At 43.9% G+C, this 16,681-nt stretch overlaps 2 protein-coding genes across 4 annotated transcripts in view; both read right to left on the bottom strand.

Annotated features, from left to right (window-relative positions):
• OTOA (otoancorin) overlaps nucleotides 1–8,863 on the bottom strand; it is a 70,769-nt gene extending 61,906 nt beyond the window's left edge. The window contains exons 1-5 of the mRNA XM_045993896.1: nucleotides 8,843–8,863; nucleotides 2,063–2,157; nucleotides 1,679–1,707; nucleotides 1,556–1,586; nucleotides 1,411–1,438 (exon numbers count right to left, since the gene is read on the bottom strand). Of these exons, the coding sequence (XP_045849852.1) occupies nucleotides 1,411–1,438; nucleotides 1,556–1,586; nucleotides 1,679–1,707; nucleotides 2,063–2,153 (179 nt within the window). The 5' untranslated portion in view covers nucleotides 2,154–2,157; nucleotides 8,843–8,863. The remainder of the gene's footprint in view (nucleotides 1–1,410; nucleotides 1,439–1,555; nucleotides 1,587–1,678; nucleotides 1,708–2,062; nucleotides 2,158–8,842) is intronic.
• Nucleotides 8,864–15,970: 7,107 nt separating this feature from the next.
• METTL9 (methyltransferase like 9) overlaps nucleotides 15,971–16,681 on the bottom strand; it is a 48,652-nt gene continuing 47,941 nt past the window's right edge. For 2 of the 3 annotated variants that reach the window (XM_045994103.1, XM_045994101.1), the window contains exon 5: nucleotides 15,971–16,679. In XM_045994103.1, coding sequence (XP_045850059.1) covers nucleotides 16,474–16,679 — 206 coding nt within the window. In that variant the 3' untranslated portion in view covers nucleotides 15,971–16,473. The remainder of the gene's footprint in view (nucleotides 16,680–16,681) is intronic. The other variant, XM_045994102.1, reaches the window with a different exon arrangement.

Genomic DNA, 16,681 nt, shown 5'->3' with positions numbered 1-16,681 from the left:
ATGCAGATTTGAATCCTGGCTCTGCCACTTAATTGTGTGGCCTTAGGCAATTTACTGAATTTTCCTGTGCCTCAGTTTTCCTTTCTATGTACTATAGCTAAAATTGTGAAGATTGTTTGTTCACACACGTAAAGTGCTTAGAGCGGTACCCAGTCACATAGAAAACACACAATTTCATTCAGAACAACCAAAAATTGGAAATGACCCAAATGTCCAACAACAAGTAAAAGGTTAAACAAACATGGTGCAACCATGGGAATTGGGGGAAACTGGAAGGGGAGACGAACCATGAGAGAGTGTAGACTCTGAAAAACAATCTGAGGGTTATGAAGGGGAGGGGGATGGGAGGATGGGTGAGCCTGGTGGTGGGTATTATGGAGGGCACACATTGCATGGAGCACTGGGTGTGGTGCATAAACAATGATTTCTGGCACACTGAAAAGAAATTTAAAAAATAAAAAATTTAAAACAAAAACAAAAACAAAACAAACATGGTACATCCATTCAATGGAATGGATATCAATAAAAAATATATCAATAAAACATCAATACAAAAGGAATGAGTGGGACTTCAGCTTCCAGCTCTGATGGAGTAACTGGGCACAGATAAATCCTCCTGCCTTAGACGACTGGAAGGCCTTTTATAATCCCATGTTTGTTACTAAATAAATAGATGGATGAATGAATGAACACAAAGATGACAGACAGATAAATGGGTAGACAGATCAAATTTAGCCTGAAAGAATATATCCAAAACTATCAACCAGAGTTAAAGTTATATTAGGAGGAAGAATGTTTATGGGGAGACTCTTTCACATTGACATAATTCAGTGCCCTTGTCATGGGCCCTCAGACTCCCATTTTTTTCTCCCTCAGAGTATTCATCATATTAGAATTATCTGTTAATATTTGTCTTTCCACAGCACTCTCTAGTGCCCTGCCCCCATCCCCGGTGTCTAACACCAGCCCCTAGGCAGTGTATACCACGACAGGACGATGGGGCCCTGAACCCCTCTACTGGATACACACCTCAGTTCCACCACACCTCCCGCTGCGTGACCTTGATTCACCCTCTCTGTGCCTCAGTTTCACTCTTCTGTCCAATGGGATCACAACAGGACCTTCCCTGGGGGAGCTTGTAAGGATCAGATATGTTTCTAGGCACAAAGCACTAAGAATGGGACTGCTACACAGTCAACACTCAGTAAATGGTAGCACTTGTACCACAGCAGAGAGGAATAAAAGCTTGTGAAACAAATGTATCCACTTTAAAACACCTGTTCCCTGGTTGATATCATTTTGTAATGAGTACATATGTATGTATTACTTTTTACAATGAAGAGATTTCCACTTAGGAATTTTTATTAAACATCCATTCCATCCCTTCCCCTCCCCTCTGGGGTGGGTTACCTTTGAAACTGTATGAGATCCAGTAACGCTACACGGGAATAAAATGAAAAGACAACTTTAAAAGAATCATTCCAGAGAGATCACAGGCACATTCTGTTTGAAATTCTTAGACGCAGCAAAGTGGGGGACAGAGTGGGGACATTACCATTCAGATAGCTTCCATCTATTATTTCTTCCTAAAAGACAAAGAAATAATGTCGAGTAAAACATCCAAAAGTTGGCTGTTCCAGTAGAGGAGATTTTGATTAAAAGAAAATGGGATACTCACCGCCATTTTTTGCAACAACGGATCCAAATCTGTAAGGAAGCCATTGAAGGTATATCTAGAATTAATTTTGTGATCTTCAGAAATACACATATGGGTTAGGGAAAGAGAAGCTCCCCCCCAAAAAAGTCACTCATAGAGGAAAATTTTAGTGAATTTAAACTATACCTGTGCCCATGTGTGCCCAGTGTGCAAAAACCCTAGTTTGAAAAATCCTTTTAGAATAATCCTAAAAATCCTACACATACGTGTGCATGCACATACCGACTCACACATACACATACATCCCAGACACTCTCCAGCACCCTGTACCTAAACCGATCCATCCCACTACATACCCTAAGATGCGTGGAAACTATGGCAGATTCTTCCTCCCTCAGGACTTACCCTGCCTGGAATCTGGAACTCTATGACCTGCCACTCCATGGCTCAGAAAAAGGAACAGGAAAAGAAAGTACATCCAAGGTTCCTGGGACATCCTCCTGCAGTTAATTCAAGCACAGAAGTGATACAGGTTTGTATTTTTTAAATATATTTAAGAACATTCAGAAGGCTTGGTGCACGTGGGTGGCTCCGTGAAGCATCCAACTCTTGATGTCAGCTCAGGTCATGATCTCAGGGTGCTGGAATGGAGCCCCACATCGGGCTCCATCCTCAACGGGGGGTCTGCTGGGAGATTTCTCTCCCTCCCTCTCTGTCCTTCCTCCTGTCTTCTCTCTTCTCTAAAATAAATAAATATTTTTAAAGAAAGAGAGAGAACATTCAGAAGACAAAAGGGAAATACCAATAGGCCCAGAACCCCTTGAGCTCTTTTTTAAAAATACATTTTAAATTCCATGTACTATGCTCCATCTAAACCCTTATGTTAGTCAAAGACACAATCATCTCTCTCCTTGATGACAACAATGGCCTGTTTATGTTCTTCCATCCCCTCCCACTCCCCTCAATCCAGCAGAGAGGAATGATTAGAAGCACGGGCTCTATTCTGACAAGGGGTTTATATCTAGACTATAAAAAGAACTCTTACAACTCAGTGAGTGCAAGTTAAGCCAGAGGCAAAAAAAAAAAAAAGATACAAACTTAAGTTTCATTTTAAACAAAAGAAATGGCCAGTAAACTCATAAAAGATTGTCAGCATCATTAGTTATCAGGGAAATGCATATTAAATGCACAATTAGATACCACTACACAGGGGCGCCTGGCTGGCTCATTCGGTAGAGCATGTGACTCCTGATCTCGAGGTCATAGGTTTGAGCCCCACATTTGGGTGTAGATATGGCTTAAAGATAAAATCTTAAAAAGAAAAAAAGAGGAGTTCCTAGGTGGCTCAGTCAGTTAAGCATCTGCCTTCAGCTCAGGTCATGATCCCAGGGTCCTGGGATCGAGCCCCACGTCAGGCTCCCTACTGAGCTGGGAGCCTGCTTCTTCTCCGTCTGCCCCTCTGCCTGCTCATGCTCGCTCTCTCACTCTGTCAAATAAATAAAATCTTTAAAAAAAAAAAAAAAGTTACCACTACATATACTAGATGGGCTAAAAGTTAAGACTGATAATACCAAGTGTTGATAATGATGGGGAGCAGCAAGAATCTCTCTGGAAAACCGTCCGGTGGTGTCTTATACAGTTCAATATGCAACACTCTATGATCCACGAATTCCACCCCTGGGTATTTATCCAAGAGAAATTAAAACTTACATCCACATAAACATTTGAACAGTTTCATTCATAATAGCTAAAAATTGGAAACAAGGCAAATGTCTGGGCACAGGTGAAAGGTTCAAAAAAAAAAATGATACAATGGAACATCACTCACCCATGAATAATAAGTTGGACTTCTGCTTCCAGCTCTGATGGAAGGAGATAAACCCTCCTGCCTTAAATAATTAGAAAACCCACCAAAATAATGAAGCAAAGGCTTTCGGACATTGGACAAGAGGTAGCACAAGACTGAGATTCTAAGAGAAGGGAAACCGTTGGCATAAAAATATATATTGGTCTCTGCTCTGGGTTCCTGGCATAGAGCTCCCAAAACTGTGGTAACTTCCTACATGGTAAAAGTACTAGGGGCACCTTTTGTTCCACTGAGGTGACTCTGGGTGGGCTCCTGGTTGGTTCCTGGTCACCAGAAAAACCAAGCCATGATTCTCTAGCCCCACCCCCATCCTCCAGAGAAGAGAGAGGGGCTGAAAATGGAGTTAATAATTGATCATGCCCATGTGAGGAAGCCTCCATAAAATCCCAATAGTACAGGGCTTGGGAGCTTTCAGGTGGGCGAACACATCACATCAGGAAGGTGACCCACCCCAACACCACAGGGACAGAAGCTCTTGCACGGGGGGGGGGGGGGGGGGGGGGGACACCCTCCCAGACCACATCCTCTCTCTCATCTCTTCCTCCAGCTGTTTTATTCATCCATATCCTCCATCATATCTTCTCATAAACTGGCAACAGTGTTTCCCTGAGTTCTGTGAGCTGCTCAAGCAAACGGACCAAACCTGAGGAAGAGGTTGTGGGAACCTCAGATCTGTAGCTGTTAGACCATTGGCTGGGTTCTGACAGGATGCTGGAGGCCAGCAACCAGGAAGTCACGGCCAGGTATCAGGAAGGTCAGAGGCCGGTCCTGGCAGCAGCCACCGAAAGCCAGATCAAACCAGACACGGCCAAGATGGCGGCTGCCATGACAGGAACCCCCTGGCCAAATTAGGAAAAAAAAATCACAAAACCCTGCTTGCTATCCCAAGTAATGAATATTTCACCCCCAAGTTAACAGCTGTCAATAAAGATAGAAACCCAACCCACATCTCGTAGCTCTCTCGAGTGCGCTCGCTCGCTCGCTCTCTCTCTCTCTCTCTCTCTCTCTCGCTCATGGCTTTCATATCTCCAGAGTGTGTTTTGCACTTCAATAAACTTTTCCGGCATGTTAGTCATCCACGGTGCTGTGTGTCTGTCCTCTAGTTTATTCTTGTGACAAGACCAAGAAACTTCAGTGACTCTTTCAGGTCTGGGTGGGTCGATCCCCAGGGTGCAGGGTCTCCCCAGTTAACTGGCAACACAGCCACCTCACACAGAAGTTGTGGGTCACCTGGAGACCTACTGTGTGGAAACCCATTGTGTGGACATCTGGAGACGCACTACCTGCTCGCTGCCTGGAGTTTGCTTCCTTGGAACGGCTCTTCGCGCGGGAATGGTGGGCACGAGGCACATTCTGGGAACAAGGGAGGGCTGAGGAGACTCTGATTACCCAACAGTCACGTGATCTCTCAAATGCCCCCCCCCACCCCCCACCCCGCCAACAAGGGGTCACCGAACCACAACCCAAATTCAAACAAGCTACCTGGTTTTATGGGGCTCAAAGCTGTTTGTTTTTATTTTTGTTTTTCTAAATAGTTTAAAAAAAACAACAACACTATCTCTTGACGCTTGGAAATTCCACATCTGAAATTTAAATATCAGTGTCCAAAAGCAAAGTTTTAAGAGAATCCGGCCAGGCCAGTTCGTACTACTGTCGTCTGTGGCCGCTTCCACGCCACAGCACCCGGCTGAGTCAGTGCGACAGAGACCAGTGCGGTCGCTGAAAATACTCTCCGTTCGCCAAGCTGCACCCTTCCATATATACACAAGAAATGTGGTGTTTGAGAGATGGCTTCAAAAATAATGGGGGGGTGGTGGTGATGGGTTGGCCAGCGGAAATTGAGGGAAGAGTACATGAGGTTCATTATAGTCTTATGTCTGCTTTTATATGTGTTTGAAACTCTCCACATAAATTATTTTTAAAAGAAAAAGCAACAAGAGATTGCGTGTTTTTAGTGAGAAGGGGTGGATAAGATGAGGGGGAAAGGGGATGGGAGCTGCCAGGAGGGGAGGAACTAGGGGGAAAGCAGGTGGGGTGGGTTCTTCAGGTCAAGTGGAAGGAGGAGGGACCCCCTCAAAATCTGTTTATGGGGTCAAATCAGATGAAAACTGGGAGCTTTCACCTGACAGGTAGCCCACACCCCAGTGACCGGATGCCACCCTCTTGGAGTATTAACAGGAGCTTGAAGGGAACCCCCATCAAGCCCACCTGTGGTTTCCTGAGAATATTTTATAGGCGCCCCGGCATTCTTTCTTAGGCATTCTTTCTTACAGAGCTCCCGAGTATTATCAGCTTGTTAAGGAAATGGATTCTTTAACCTCCAAGGGGACTTCCACAACCAGCTTTGCAAACAATTATGCTCATTTTACTGCCCAGGGCAAAAACAAACTGAAACTTTTGAAACCTGCAAACAGCAAAAGGCACACATTCCAACAGGTTTTAAGGGAAGGGGATCCCAAAGCCTTTGAAGCTGTGTTCTGCCCCACCAATCCTACCCCTGAGCTGGTATATTCAACGCTCATAATAACTCTTACTGCTTTGGGGTCTTTTGGACTTTAGGGGAAACTTTGGCCCTTTTTTTCTCCCTTTCCTTTACTCAGCTGCCCTGGGGCATTGGCCTCATTCACAATTCTCCAGTTTCCCAGACAATGAGGCTTCTTGTGCTTTATTGCCAGCATCTCCCTATTAACTCCACGGAGAGGTATATGATTACTGAAATAGATGCCCCGCTTTCTGCTGCACATAATGTCTTCGTTCCAAGGAAACCCCAGAGCATCACCAGCATGGGATTTGGTTTTAATTAAAAGCCCTTTGGGTCACTCTCTTTCAGGAGATAGGCCAAAAGGATTGAATGGACTGTGCAGGGCAATAATGATTTGGGTTTCTCCATGGACCCCTTCCCTTCCCCCCCAAAGGCTCCCCACTGCAGACCTGTGCAAATCAGGCAGGCTAGAGGGCTGCTTTGGTGCAACCTAAAACGCAAACAGCAACAATAATCACAAACCAGAAATGAACGCGGTTTCCTGAGCACGGGGGTAGCGAGCATTTGGGTAAGCAGAGAGACCCACCATCCTGATTTCCTGGGACTGAGGGGTTTTCCTGGGACACACAGTTCACTTTTATTTTTTTTTTTTTTAATTTATTTGACAGAGAGAGATCACAAGTAGATAGAGAGGCAGGCAGAGAGAGAGAGAGAGGGAAGCAGGCTCCCTGCTGAGCAGAGAGCCCGATGCGGGACTCGATCCCAGGACCCCGAGATCATGACCTGAGCCGAAGGCAGCGGCTTAACCCACTGAGCCACCCAGGCGCCCCCACAGTTCACTTTTAAAACAGGAAAAGTCACAGGCAAACCAGGATAAGTTGGTCACCCTACAGATGAGAGACATTTCATCCTCTCTGAAACTTGCTGAAATGCTTGGGCGGGGCGGCGGGGGGCGGGATGGATGGTGGTGAGGTTCTCCCAACACTGGCACACCCCATCCCAGACACAAACCAACAATTCACAATTACATGGAGTTTTACTGTCTGTAAAGCAGCCCCATTTAAGGTCTGTGTCATGGATCCATATTTATTGGCCATCCAGATACCAACTTGGAGATTTTCCACCCAACCCCCCCCCAAAAAAATTACAATTTTCACTGCTATCCATGCAAAGTGGGCTACCTGGTCTGGCTTGTAGAGAACCAGGCTGATTGAAGTGGATTTGGTGTTGGAATGGCCAGGCTCACAGTGAGTACAGAAGTCAAAGGAGTGGTTACTTTCTGGACTAGAGAAAAGGAGATCTGAGTTCCTGCCCCAGCTTCCCCCTTAACTGGAAGATTCTGGACAGTGATAACCCCTTCCTTTCTTCTGGTCTCAGGGGAGCAGAATGGAAGGCATGGGATTCTGTGGTAAAAGAAGAAGAAAGGTCTCATGGAGCATCTTCCATGTGCCAGCATCATGGCAGGCCCTCCCTTCACTTACTCTCTCCATCAGCCCCACGCTTTACTTGATTGGGTTTCACAGATGAGTTCTGTGGGCACATGAGGTCACACAGCAAGCAAATGACAGAAAGGGGGTCCCACTGCAGGGCTGCCTGACTCCACAGTAGTCCCAATGCCAGCAACCACCGAATGAGAGAATGAAGCACATCCCTCTCTAGATACACTGTCTCCCTGAATCCTTGCAGAACCTTTTTTTTTTTTAAGGTTTTATTTATTCATTTGTCAGAAAGAGCGAGCGAGTGAGCACAACAGGGGTTGTTGCGAGCGAGTGAGCACAACAGGGGTTGTTGCGAGCGAGTGAGCACAACAGGGGTTGTTGCTGGCAGAGGGGGAAGCAGGCAGAGGGAGGCTCAGGCTCCCTGCCCAGCAAGGGGCTGGATGCAGGATTGGATCTCAGGCCCCTTGAAGGAACTGAAAGCAGGTGCTTAACCGACTGAGCCACCCAGGCGTCCCAAACCTTTGAGGCAAATATTACCATTATTGCTACTTCAGAGAGGAGGGAATAGGTTCCAAGAAGTCAAATGACCGGCCCAAGGCCACACAGCTACTGAGTGGAAGGGCCAGTTCCCAAACCCAGAGGCAAGGATCCAAAGGGTTGACCAGCTTTGCTCCCCACTCTCCCTACTGAGCACCTGGAACCTAAAACTCCAGGTGGCCGGAGCCATCTCAGGGATAGCAACTGCGCTTTACTCCGGAAGGACACAATGTATACTCTTGAGCAAAGTTCCTTAACCTCCCTGGCTTGCATTTCCTCCTCCGCACAACGGGGAGGGCAACACGACCTCCCTCACCAAGACTGTGTTAACATTTTTAATGTTTAAATGTATCCCGTGTGCAGTCGGTGCTGAATTTACTTTACCTTGCACTTGCCCGTTTCTTGCTCACAGCAGCTATGAGGTAATATACGGAAACTACGCAAAGAACTTGCCTTGTATAGAAAATAGGTAAGAACGCAGCCCAGCACGGCCACCCGCACAGAGTCCCTCCACGAACCATAGCTATTATTATTACCGGTGCCATCGCTTTTGCGGCTACTACAAACGTTGCCATCACTGCTGGTTTTTTTACGACTGTTAAGTGGGTCCGAAGCCCTTTTCTGGAAGTTTCTGCACACACTCCCTCACATGGACGCCCCTAACCCCAAGCGCCCTGAAAGCTGCGGCTGTCCCTGGCCCACCCTCCTTTCTGTCCCCACTGCCACCCCCCACCGCCATCCCACGCACCTCCCGTGCCCCTTTTCTTGGGAGACCCGCGGCGCGCCCCCCGCCCGCGCACCGTCCCTAAGCTCGCCCCGCGGGGTCCTCCGCCCCGGGGCCCGCCGCGAGCGCGCCTCACCTGCGGTGCCGGCTCCGCCGCTCTGAGTCCCGAGCGCGGGGGGCGCGGGGCGGGGCCGTAGGGCGCACCCGGGACGGCGGGAGCGGTGGGGGCGGCGCCAGCCTGCGTGGCGTGACCTCCTCCCCGCTGGGTTCCAGTGGAAACCCCGCAGAGAGAACTCGGGGTCACAGTCCCCGCCTGGGGGCTTGCTCTGCAGACCCTAGCGTGCCAGAGACAGACGGACAGAATGCACGCCACCTGGCCCCTCTCTGAGATTGCAGACGGCCGGGGAGGTTGAAGAGCAGAGGACAGAGCCCCCCTGGTGCAACGTAGGGACTTTATTCTGATCCGGATGCGAACAGACTGTCAAAAAAATTATAAGACAGTCGGAGCAGTGTGGTCACTGGACAGGCAAAAGGTTAAGTTTTTTTAGGTGTGAGCGTTGTACTGTGGTTCTCTTAAAAGTCCTTATCTTGCAACATGAAAGAAGATGGGATCGGGAGGGAGACAAACCATAAAAGACTCAAAAAACAGACTGAGGGTTGCTGGGGGGAGTGGGGACAGGATAGGGTGGTGGGGATATGGACATTGGGGAGGGTATGTGCTATGATGAGTGCTGTGAAATGTGTAAACCTGGTGAGTCACAGACCTGTACCCCTGGGGATAAAAACACATTATATGTTTATTTAAAAATTAAAAAAAAAAAGTCCTTATCTTTTGTAGATGTGTGTGTCTGCAAAACGGAACCGTGATGTCTGGGTTTTGCTTGGAAGTAAAGGGGACCACAGAGTAGCAGGAGCCTGGGCGAAACAGAACCGGGCCATGCGTTGATAATTGTTGAAACCAGTGAAAAGGGGGTAATTACTACCTTTCTTCCTTTTTATGTGCTTGGGATTTTTCCATAATGAAAAGTTTTTATGAATAATAAGAGCTGTAAATATGTTCAGACCGGTTGGTCCTTAAATGTGACCTGATTCATCTGAAAGAGAAAAGAAAAATTCCTCCCAAGTAAAAAAGGCTCATGCCCCAAAATATTTACTGCCTCAGCATTACATATATACACACATAGCAAATGGTGGTAGAAAAAGACCCAAAGTAAGTGTACACCAATAAGGAAATGGTTACATCAACTGTGATACAGCAACTCTATGAAATACATAGTCATTAAAATGGGCATTCACAAAGACCATGCAATAGTAACACATGGAAATGATTTTAGAACCCAAAAAAGCCAAATATTAAGTAATACACTTTTATTAAAACTGGAAGGGAGTCGGTTGCAGTACTAAGGTTTGCATGGTGGGATAATGCATTACTTTTACCTCTTTTCTAGTGAAAATAGAAAATAGAAAATAAAATCTAGAGATTTCCTTGCAGTCCTTTATATTTAATGAAACACTTCTCAATATCCGAACTTTTAAAAAATAGCTAAAATGCCTGATGCTGGCATTATTTTGTCGGTGGCAGAATTAGAAATTCTCTTCAGAAATGGCCACCTGTACTGTTCTGTTGCTCATCTGGCCAATATTTATATAATACCAGTGTTCAGTGTTCTCAGAAAAAATTCTTTTATCCCCAGCTCTTGGTTTAATCCTTTAAAGAAGCAGCTCACTCACAAGCCTTAAACGATAGGAAATGTCTTCCATCCTTTGTCAACGTTTGATTTAGAAAACAGGTGTCCAGGAGTTTCACAGGATTCATTCAGGAAGGATAAAAGCATCTTTACATTTTTACATTTTTTTAATGTCAAAAGTTTATAAATATGTGTGTGTACATACGTGTGTAGATGAAGTCTGAAAGGGGGTATAGTAAAATGTTCATACTGGTTCTCTCAGGGTTGAAGCTAGGTGAAGTTTATTTACACTTTCTTCTTTTCACCTGTCTGTGGTTTCTACTTTGTCTGTAACAAACATGTTACTTAAGCATGTTACTTAAGAAACATGTCACTTACAGGGGCGCCTGGGTGGCTCAGTGGATTAAGCCGCTGCCTTCGGCTCAGGTCATGATCTCAGGGTCCTGGGATCGAGCCCCGCATCAGGCTCTCTGCTCCGCGGGGAGCCTGCTTCCTCCTCTCTCTCTGCCTGCCTCTCTGCCTACTTGTGACCTCTCTCTCTGTCAAATAAATAAATAAAATCTTTAAAAAAAAAATGTCACTTTCAAAAGCCAGCAGGCTTTACGATCAGTCACAGCCACTTTACAAATGAAAACAAGTGGCAGGGGTGCGTGGCTGGCTTCGTTGGTAAAGCATGTGACTCTTGACGTTGGAGTTTTGAGTTAAGACCGATGTGGGGTCTAGAACTTACATTTAAAAAAAAAATAAAAATTTATTTTTTCAAATTAAAAAAAAGTGGCAAAATCAAGTGTAGGAAAACCTGTTTTTTTTTCTGTTGAGTATAAAAAGGACTGACAGTGTATTCTCAACCAACTCAACTCTACCATTTGAAAAATGTTGAGGGTTCAAGGGCATTTAAAGCCCATATTCTGAAAACAAAACGAAATACGATATTCTGTGTTGACTCCTAAACAGGATATAAGAGAACAACATTTGGGCCTTGTACCTGTTCTTACTTATTTTCCAGAACTTAAGAAGTGCAGGTGTATAAGGCATTCTAGTTTTCCATTGTCATTTATTTGGGGGGGGGGGGGAACCTTTTCATTTTTTACAAATATTCAAAATGATTTTTAAACAGTCTGTAACAAAAAGTGTATTTTAGTTCATGGGACTACAGCATACTGACTCTAAAATCCAGAGGGAAATCTTAAGTTCTAGTTATGTAACAAGACTCTCCTAATTCTCCAATAGTATAAAATGTCATAGCTAAAAAGAAATACTTTGGTATCCGTGAGCACGGATTCCAGTTCAGTAATAGCAATATAAATAGCAAGCTGCAAAGCACAAATTACTAGTTTACTAGTGAAACCCAATGCCATACAAGTTGTGCTATAACAACAAATCGTTAGGGAATCCAAATCAAACCCACAATGAGATAACACCTCACATCCATTAGGATGGCTACTATGAGGAAACACAGAAAAGAACAAGCATTTGCAAGAATGTGGAGAAGTTGCAACCCTTGTGCCGTGTTAGGAGTGTAAATGGTACAGTGGAAAACAGTATGGCGATTCCTAAAAAAATGAAACACAGAATTCCCGTATGATCCAGCAACCCCACTTCTGAGCATATACTCTAAAGAAGTAAAAATGCAGGGCGCTGGGGCGCCTGGGTGGCTCAGTGGGTTAAAGCCTCTGCCTTCAGCTCAGGTCATGATCCCAGGGTCCTGGGATGGAGCCCCGCATCAGGCTCTCTGCTCAAGAGGGAGCCTGCTTCCCCCTCCCCCTCTGCCTACCTTTCTGCCTACTTGTGATCTCTCTCTGTGTGTCAAATAAATTAAAAAATAAAGAAGTGAAAACGCTTCTCTTGACAAGCACTGAGTCGTAGATGGAACCGCTGAATCACTATATCGTACATCTGAAACCAATACAACACTGTACGCTAACTGTACTGCAATTTAGAAAAATTATAAAAAGCGAAAGCAGTGCCTTATGTATTTGTACAGCCATGTTCACAGCAGCCTTATTCACAATGACAAAAAGGTAGATGTAACACAGGTGTCCATTAATAGATGAACAGATTAGCAACCTGTGGTGTAGACGTATATACACAGGGAGTCTTTTTTGCCTTAAAAATGGAAGAAATTTTGACACAGGTTACCACGTGGATGAACCTTAGAATATTACGCTGAGTGAAATAACTCCGTCATAAAAGGACAGATACTGTATGATTCCCCATATATGAGGAACCTAAAGTAGGCAAATTCATAGAAAGCAGAATGGTGGCTTTCAGGGGCTAGAGGAAGGGGGAATGGGAAGTACTTAATGGGCACAAAGTTTCAGTTTTACAAGATGAAGAGTTCTAAAGATGGGTGGTGATGGTTGCACGGTGTGAATGTACTAAATACCACTGAACTGTATGAAAAGATGGTTAAGGTGGTAAATTTTGTTATGTGTTTTACTACAACTTAAAAAAAATGGAAGATATATAATGGTGTCATGTCAGTGAACACTAATAATTTTTATTTATTTATTTGAGAGCAAGAGAGAGTGAGCGAGCAGGAGCACAAGGGGGGTGAAAGGCAGGGGAGAAACAGACTCCCCGCTGAGCAGAGAGCCTGATATGGGACTCCATCCCCAAACTGTGGGATCATGACCTGAGCCTAAGGCAGATGCCCAACCAATTGAGCCACCCAGTTGCCCCTAATAATTTTTAAAATAAGCAACTAAATGGGATATGATATTCTGAATTGGCTCCTAAAACAGAAAAAGCTCATTAATGGAAAAACGGACAAAATCCCAGTATTGTCGTTTACTTAATATATCAATGCTAATTTCTTAGTGTTGATGAACACACCAAGGCTACATAAAGTGTCAACATTTGGAAAGGAGGTAAAAGGTGTACAGGAACTCTGTACTAACGCTGCAAGATTTCTCTAAATCTAACATTATACGAAAATAATAAATAAAAATTCATTTAAAAATAAATTTTAGAAAGTGACAACTTCAAAGTTTGAATTAATTCCTACATAGATGACAAAGACAACACAAATATATTAGAATTGATAAAGGAAGCAGCAAAACGCGAATGCCTATACATAGCTACAGTAGATATGAAATTTTAATTTTTATTGTGCCTTTCACCGTTGCCTCATTATTGCCTCATCACCCACTAACTGCAAAAAGGCAGGCTGCTGAATTTTATATCGCAGCAATATTTCCTTAATGATTCTGGGTGCGTATTTTCACTTAGATTACAAACAAATGTTTCTCAGTGTGAGTACAAATGTGAACTTCCTTCTGCCAACTCCTGCCGTTGGATCTTTTAAAGTGGCTGGAAGTTCACGAGGAAGTTCAGGTCAATTCTAAGCCGAGTATGTGCTCAGTGGGCGCCTGGGCGGTGCAAGTCGGACCAGACAGACCCGACTCCGCACAGGGTCTTCCCTGCACCGGCTAGAAGCAAATTTGGGGGTACACAGCCATCTGCACCAATGTGAGGGATCACTTCAGCCACTGGAAGTTCATATGTGAAGTTGAGTATGTGCTGTAGTTGTTAGAAAAAAGGATCACGAAACACTTCAATCAGTAACCAAGTAGTGGGAAGCAATTGATGAAAACATCTTCAGTAACGAGCCTATTTAAACACTGTACTCAGATCTAAGTGAAAACAAAGCTTTAATCAGAAAGATGACTTGAAACAAGTAAGTTTCAGTTTATTGCCCAGCCCAGCTTCTTTCTGTTAAAGGTCAACTGCATAAAAACTGGTTTAAGACACACAGAAGGGCAAAATACACTATTGCTTTTAACCGCTCTGCACAAGACAGAAATGACTGAGGGTATTGTACCTTCTTTCCTTCCCTTCTCTGTAACCAGTGGCCTCAAGACTCAAGGGACTCACACTACAGGTGCAAGGAACGGTGAATCGCAGGTGCAGTTTGCCTTGCCTTTCCCCATGACCTTCAGAGTCAATAGGTTAATAACTTGCTTTGACCACAAATAGAGCTCTTCTTAATTTCTCTAGCACAACCTTAAATTTGATATGAAGCACTTACACGAGGAATGGTGCAGACAAGAAGGCAGCTTTATTGTACTTTGGGGAAAAAACAGGATTCCATTTAGAGGGGGGGAAAAAGCCATTGACACTCAGTAAGCAACACTGCCACCTAGTGGAAAGGTGACACACCACCAAGACTTCCAAGACCAGGTATCAAATGTGCTAGGATTTGCGGGTTTAAATTTTCATCCTACAACAGAACTGTTAATATATTGGTTTTCTGAGAACCTGATTTTGAGAAACTATCTGTATCTCTGAAATGCATAAATGGATGTGCTTTCTCTGCTTTTGGGGGGCATAAAGAAGAGAGATTTTGGTGGTGGTCGTTTTTTTTAATAGACCATCAAATTAATTCTTGATTTCGAAATTATGAAACACTTTGCGGCAACCTGCCTCTTTGAACATCCATCACTCTTGCACTTTTGTTCGACAGTCTAAACAGCAAGATTATGACAGTTTATAAAGAAACAAAACTCAACTGTGTAAGAACTACATTATGTTTACTCATTTCCTCTATTTTCATAATCTAGGGTGCTAAGTATTTGCACTTCACTTACTTGAATTCCTGGGGGAAAAAAAGCACTAGAATGCACCAGTAACAATTCTGCATAAATCACATAACCCAACTCTTCTTATGATAACACAGTCACAGTGGAAGATACTGGTGTGAGGATGTGGGAATGCTGTTCTTAATGAATAAGAAAGTGATTCTTCTTGAGGCTTTCATTCTCCTTTATACCCAGGTGTTGCAGTAAATGTGTTGACTTGATGACTTCTATGAGCATATAAATGAGAATATTTAATGAAACACCTGGCTGAAAAAAAGAAAGTCATGAGAATAACATATTGTTAATAACCACAATCTCAAATCCGTCGTCTCTGTTATTACTGAGATTTTAGATTCTGGGTTAAGTGCTCTGCTCTCTTTGGAATATGCGCAATGGTTATTGATCTTGCTAATGAGTTCCTCTATTGCAACATTTGTGGGTATATGGTTGGAGGCACTCACGGATCATAGAATGTAGGAGTCTGACATGGTCTTCATCAATCCCTATTCTTAGCAAATAAACTCAGTAAAGGGTTTTAGGAAGAACCAGGTTCTGGGAAAGAGGTATACACGTGTAGAGTTACGAAGTGGAATTAAAACATTTTTAGGCTGCATGTTGTCAGCAGCCATAGCTGAATGTTTCAATTCTGAGAACCTGAGATTGTCCAGAAAAGCAGAATTCTGAGTATAGGGTGGAAACTATCACAAAGTCGGAAACCAGTGTTTTGAATTTCCCAAAGCCAACGTGAAATGGGGAATGGGGAGTGGTCCCTGAATACTAGATCTGAATGAAGTTGTTCTTCCTAAGGGTTCGTCTAGACTGCCTAGCTCAGTGCTCACCACAGTTTGCAATATTCCTCCGGCTCCCACCCGGTGGGAAGCCTTTATCACACAGTCCTAACTGCACTTTTTACATAATGCTATTTGGGCACCCCTAAAGCCAAAACAATAAAAGATCCTAAGGGAGCCTTATATTAACTCAAACATGATGCCAGAGTCATCTCCAAAAAAGTTTATTAGCATGATTAAAAACATTTTTTGAATAATAACAGAAAGAATTTCTAAACATGAAATAATATCAGTGGCTATACCTTTTATAACCAAGTATTTGCAACTGAACAGACAGCTTTATTGCCAGTCTTCACTTTATTAAAAACAATCCATATTTATTGGTTCCATGTGACGTCGTGACTATTGCTTTGACTGGGAATGAGTCCCTACTGTAATTAAGTATAAAAAATATCTTCCATACTTGGGAGTGTGACCTGTATACTGAGTAAAGAGTTGATAAAAATCCTCAAAGAGTTGGGTTTTGTTTTTTTAAAAACATTCCTTTTACACACTACAAAGAAATAATTAGTATTTTGGCTTTTTAAATTCCTACATGATATTTAGAATGGCAGTCCCCAAAGGTCCTCCCTTCACATAACCGCAAACGCAGACCCTCTTCTGGAGTGTACATTCTTGGGGTGGGCTCTGAAGACTCGGGCCTCCACGTGTCTATACTGGTTTGAGAACAAAGACAGCGTCATCCAGAACGTAGTAGTCATTATACATGTCGCCTTCACACAGGTATGGTAATCTGGTGAACGCTTCGATCACAAAACCAGCTTTCCTGAAAACTTCCGGCAGACTATTCACTTGTTCTTCCCAGTTCTGTCCCTTGATTTCTAAAATTTCTGATGGTTTCTCCCACTTGCCACCTACT

Source organism: Meles meles, chromosome 21 (genome assembly GCF_922984935.1).
Source record: "Meles meles chromosome 21, mMelMel3.1 paternal haplotype, whole genome shotgun sequence".
NCBI lineage: Eukaryota > Metazoa > Chordata > Mammalia > Carnivora > Mustelidae > Meles > Meles meles.
This window is presented reverse-complemented; position numbering and strand designations above follow the sequence as displayed.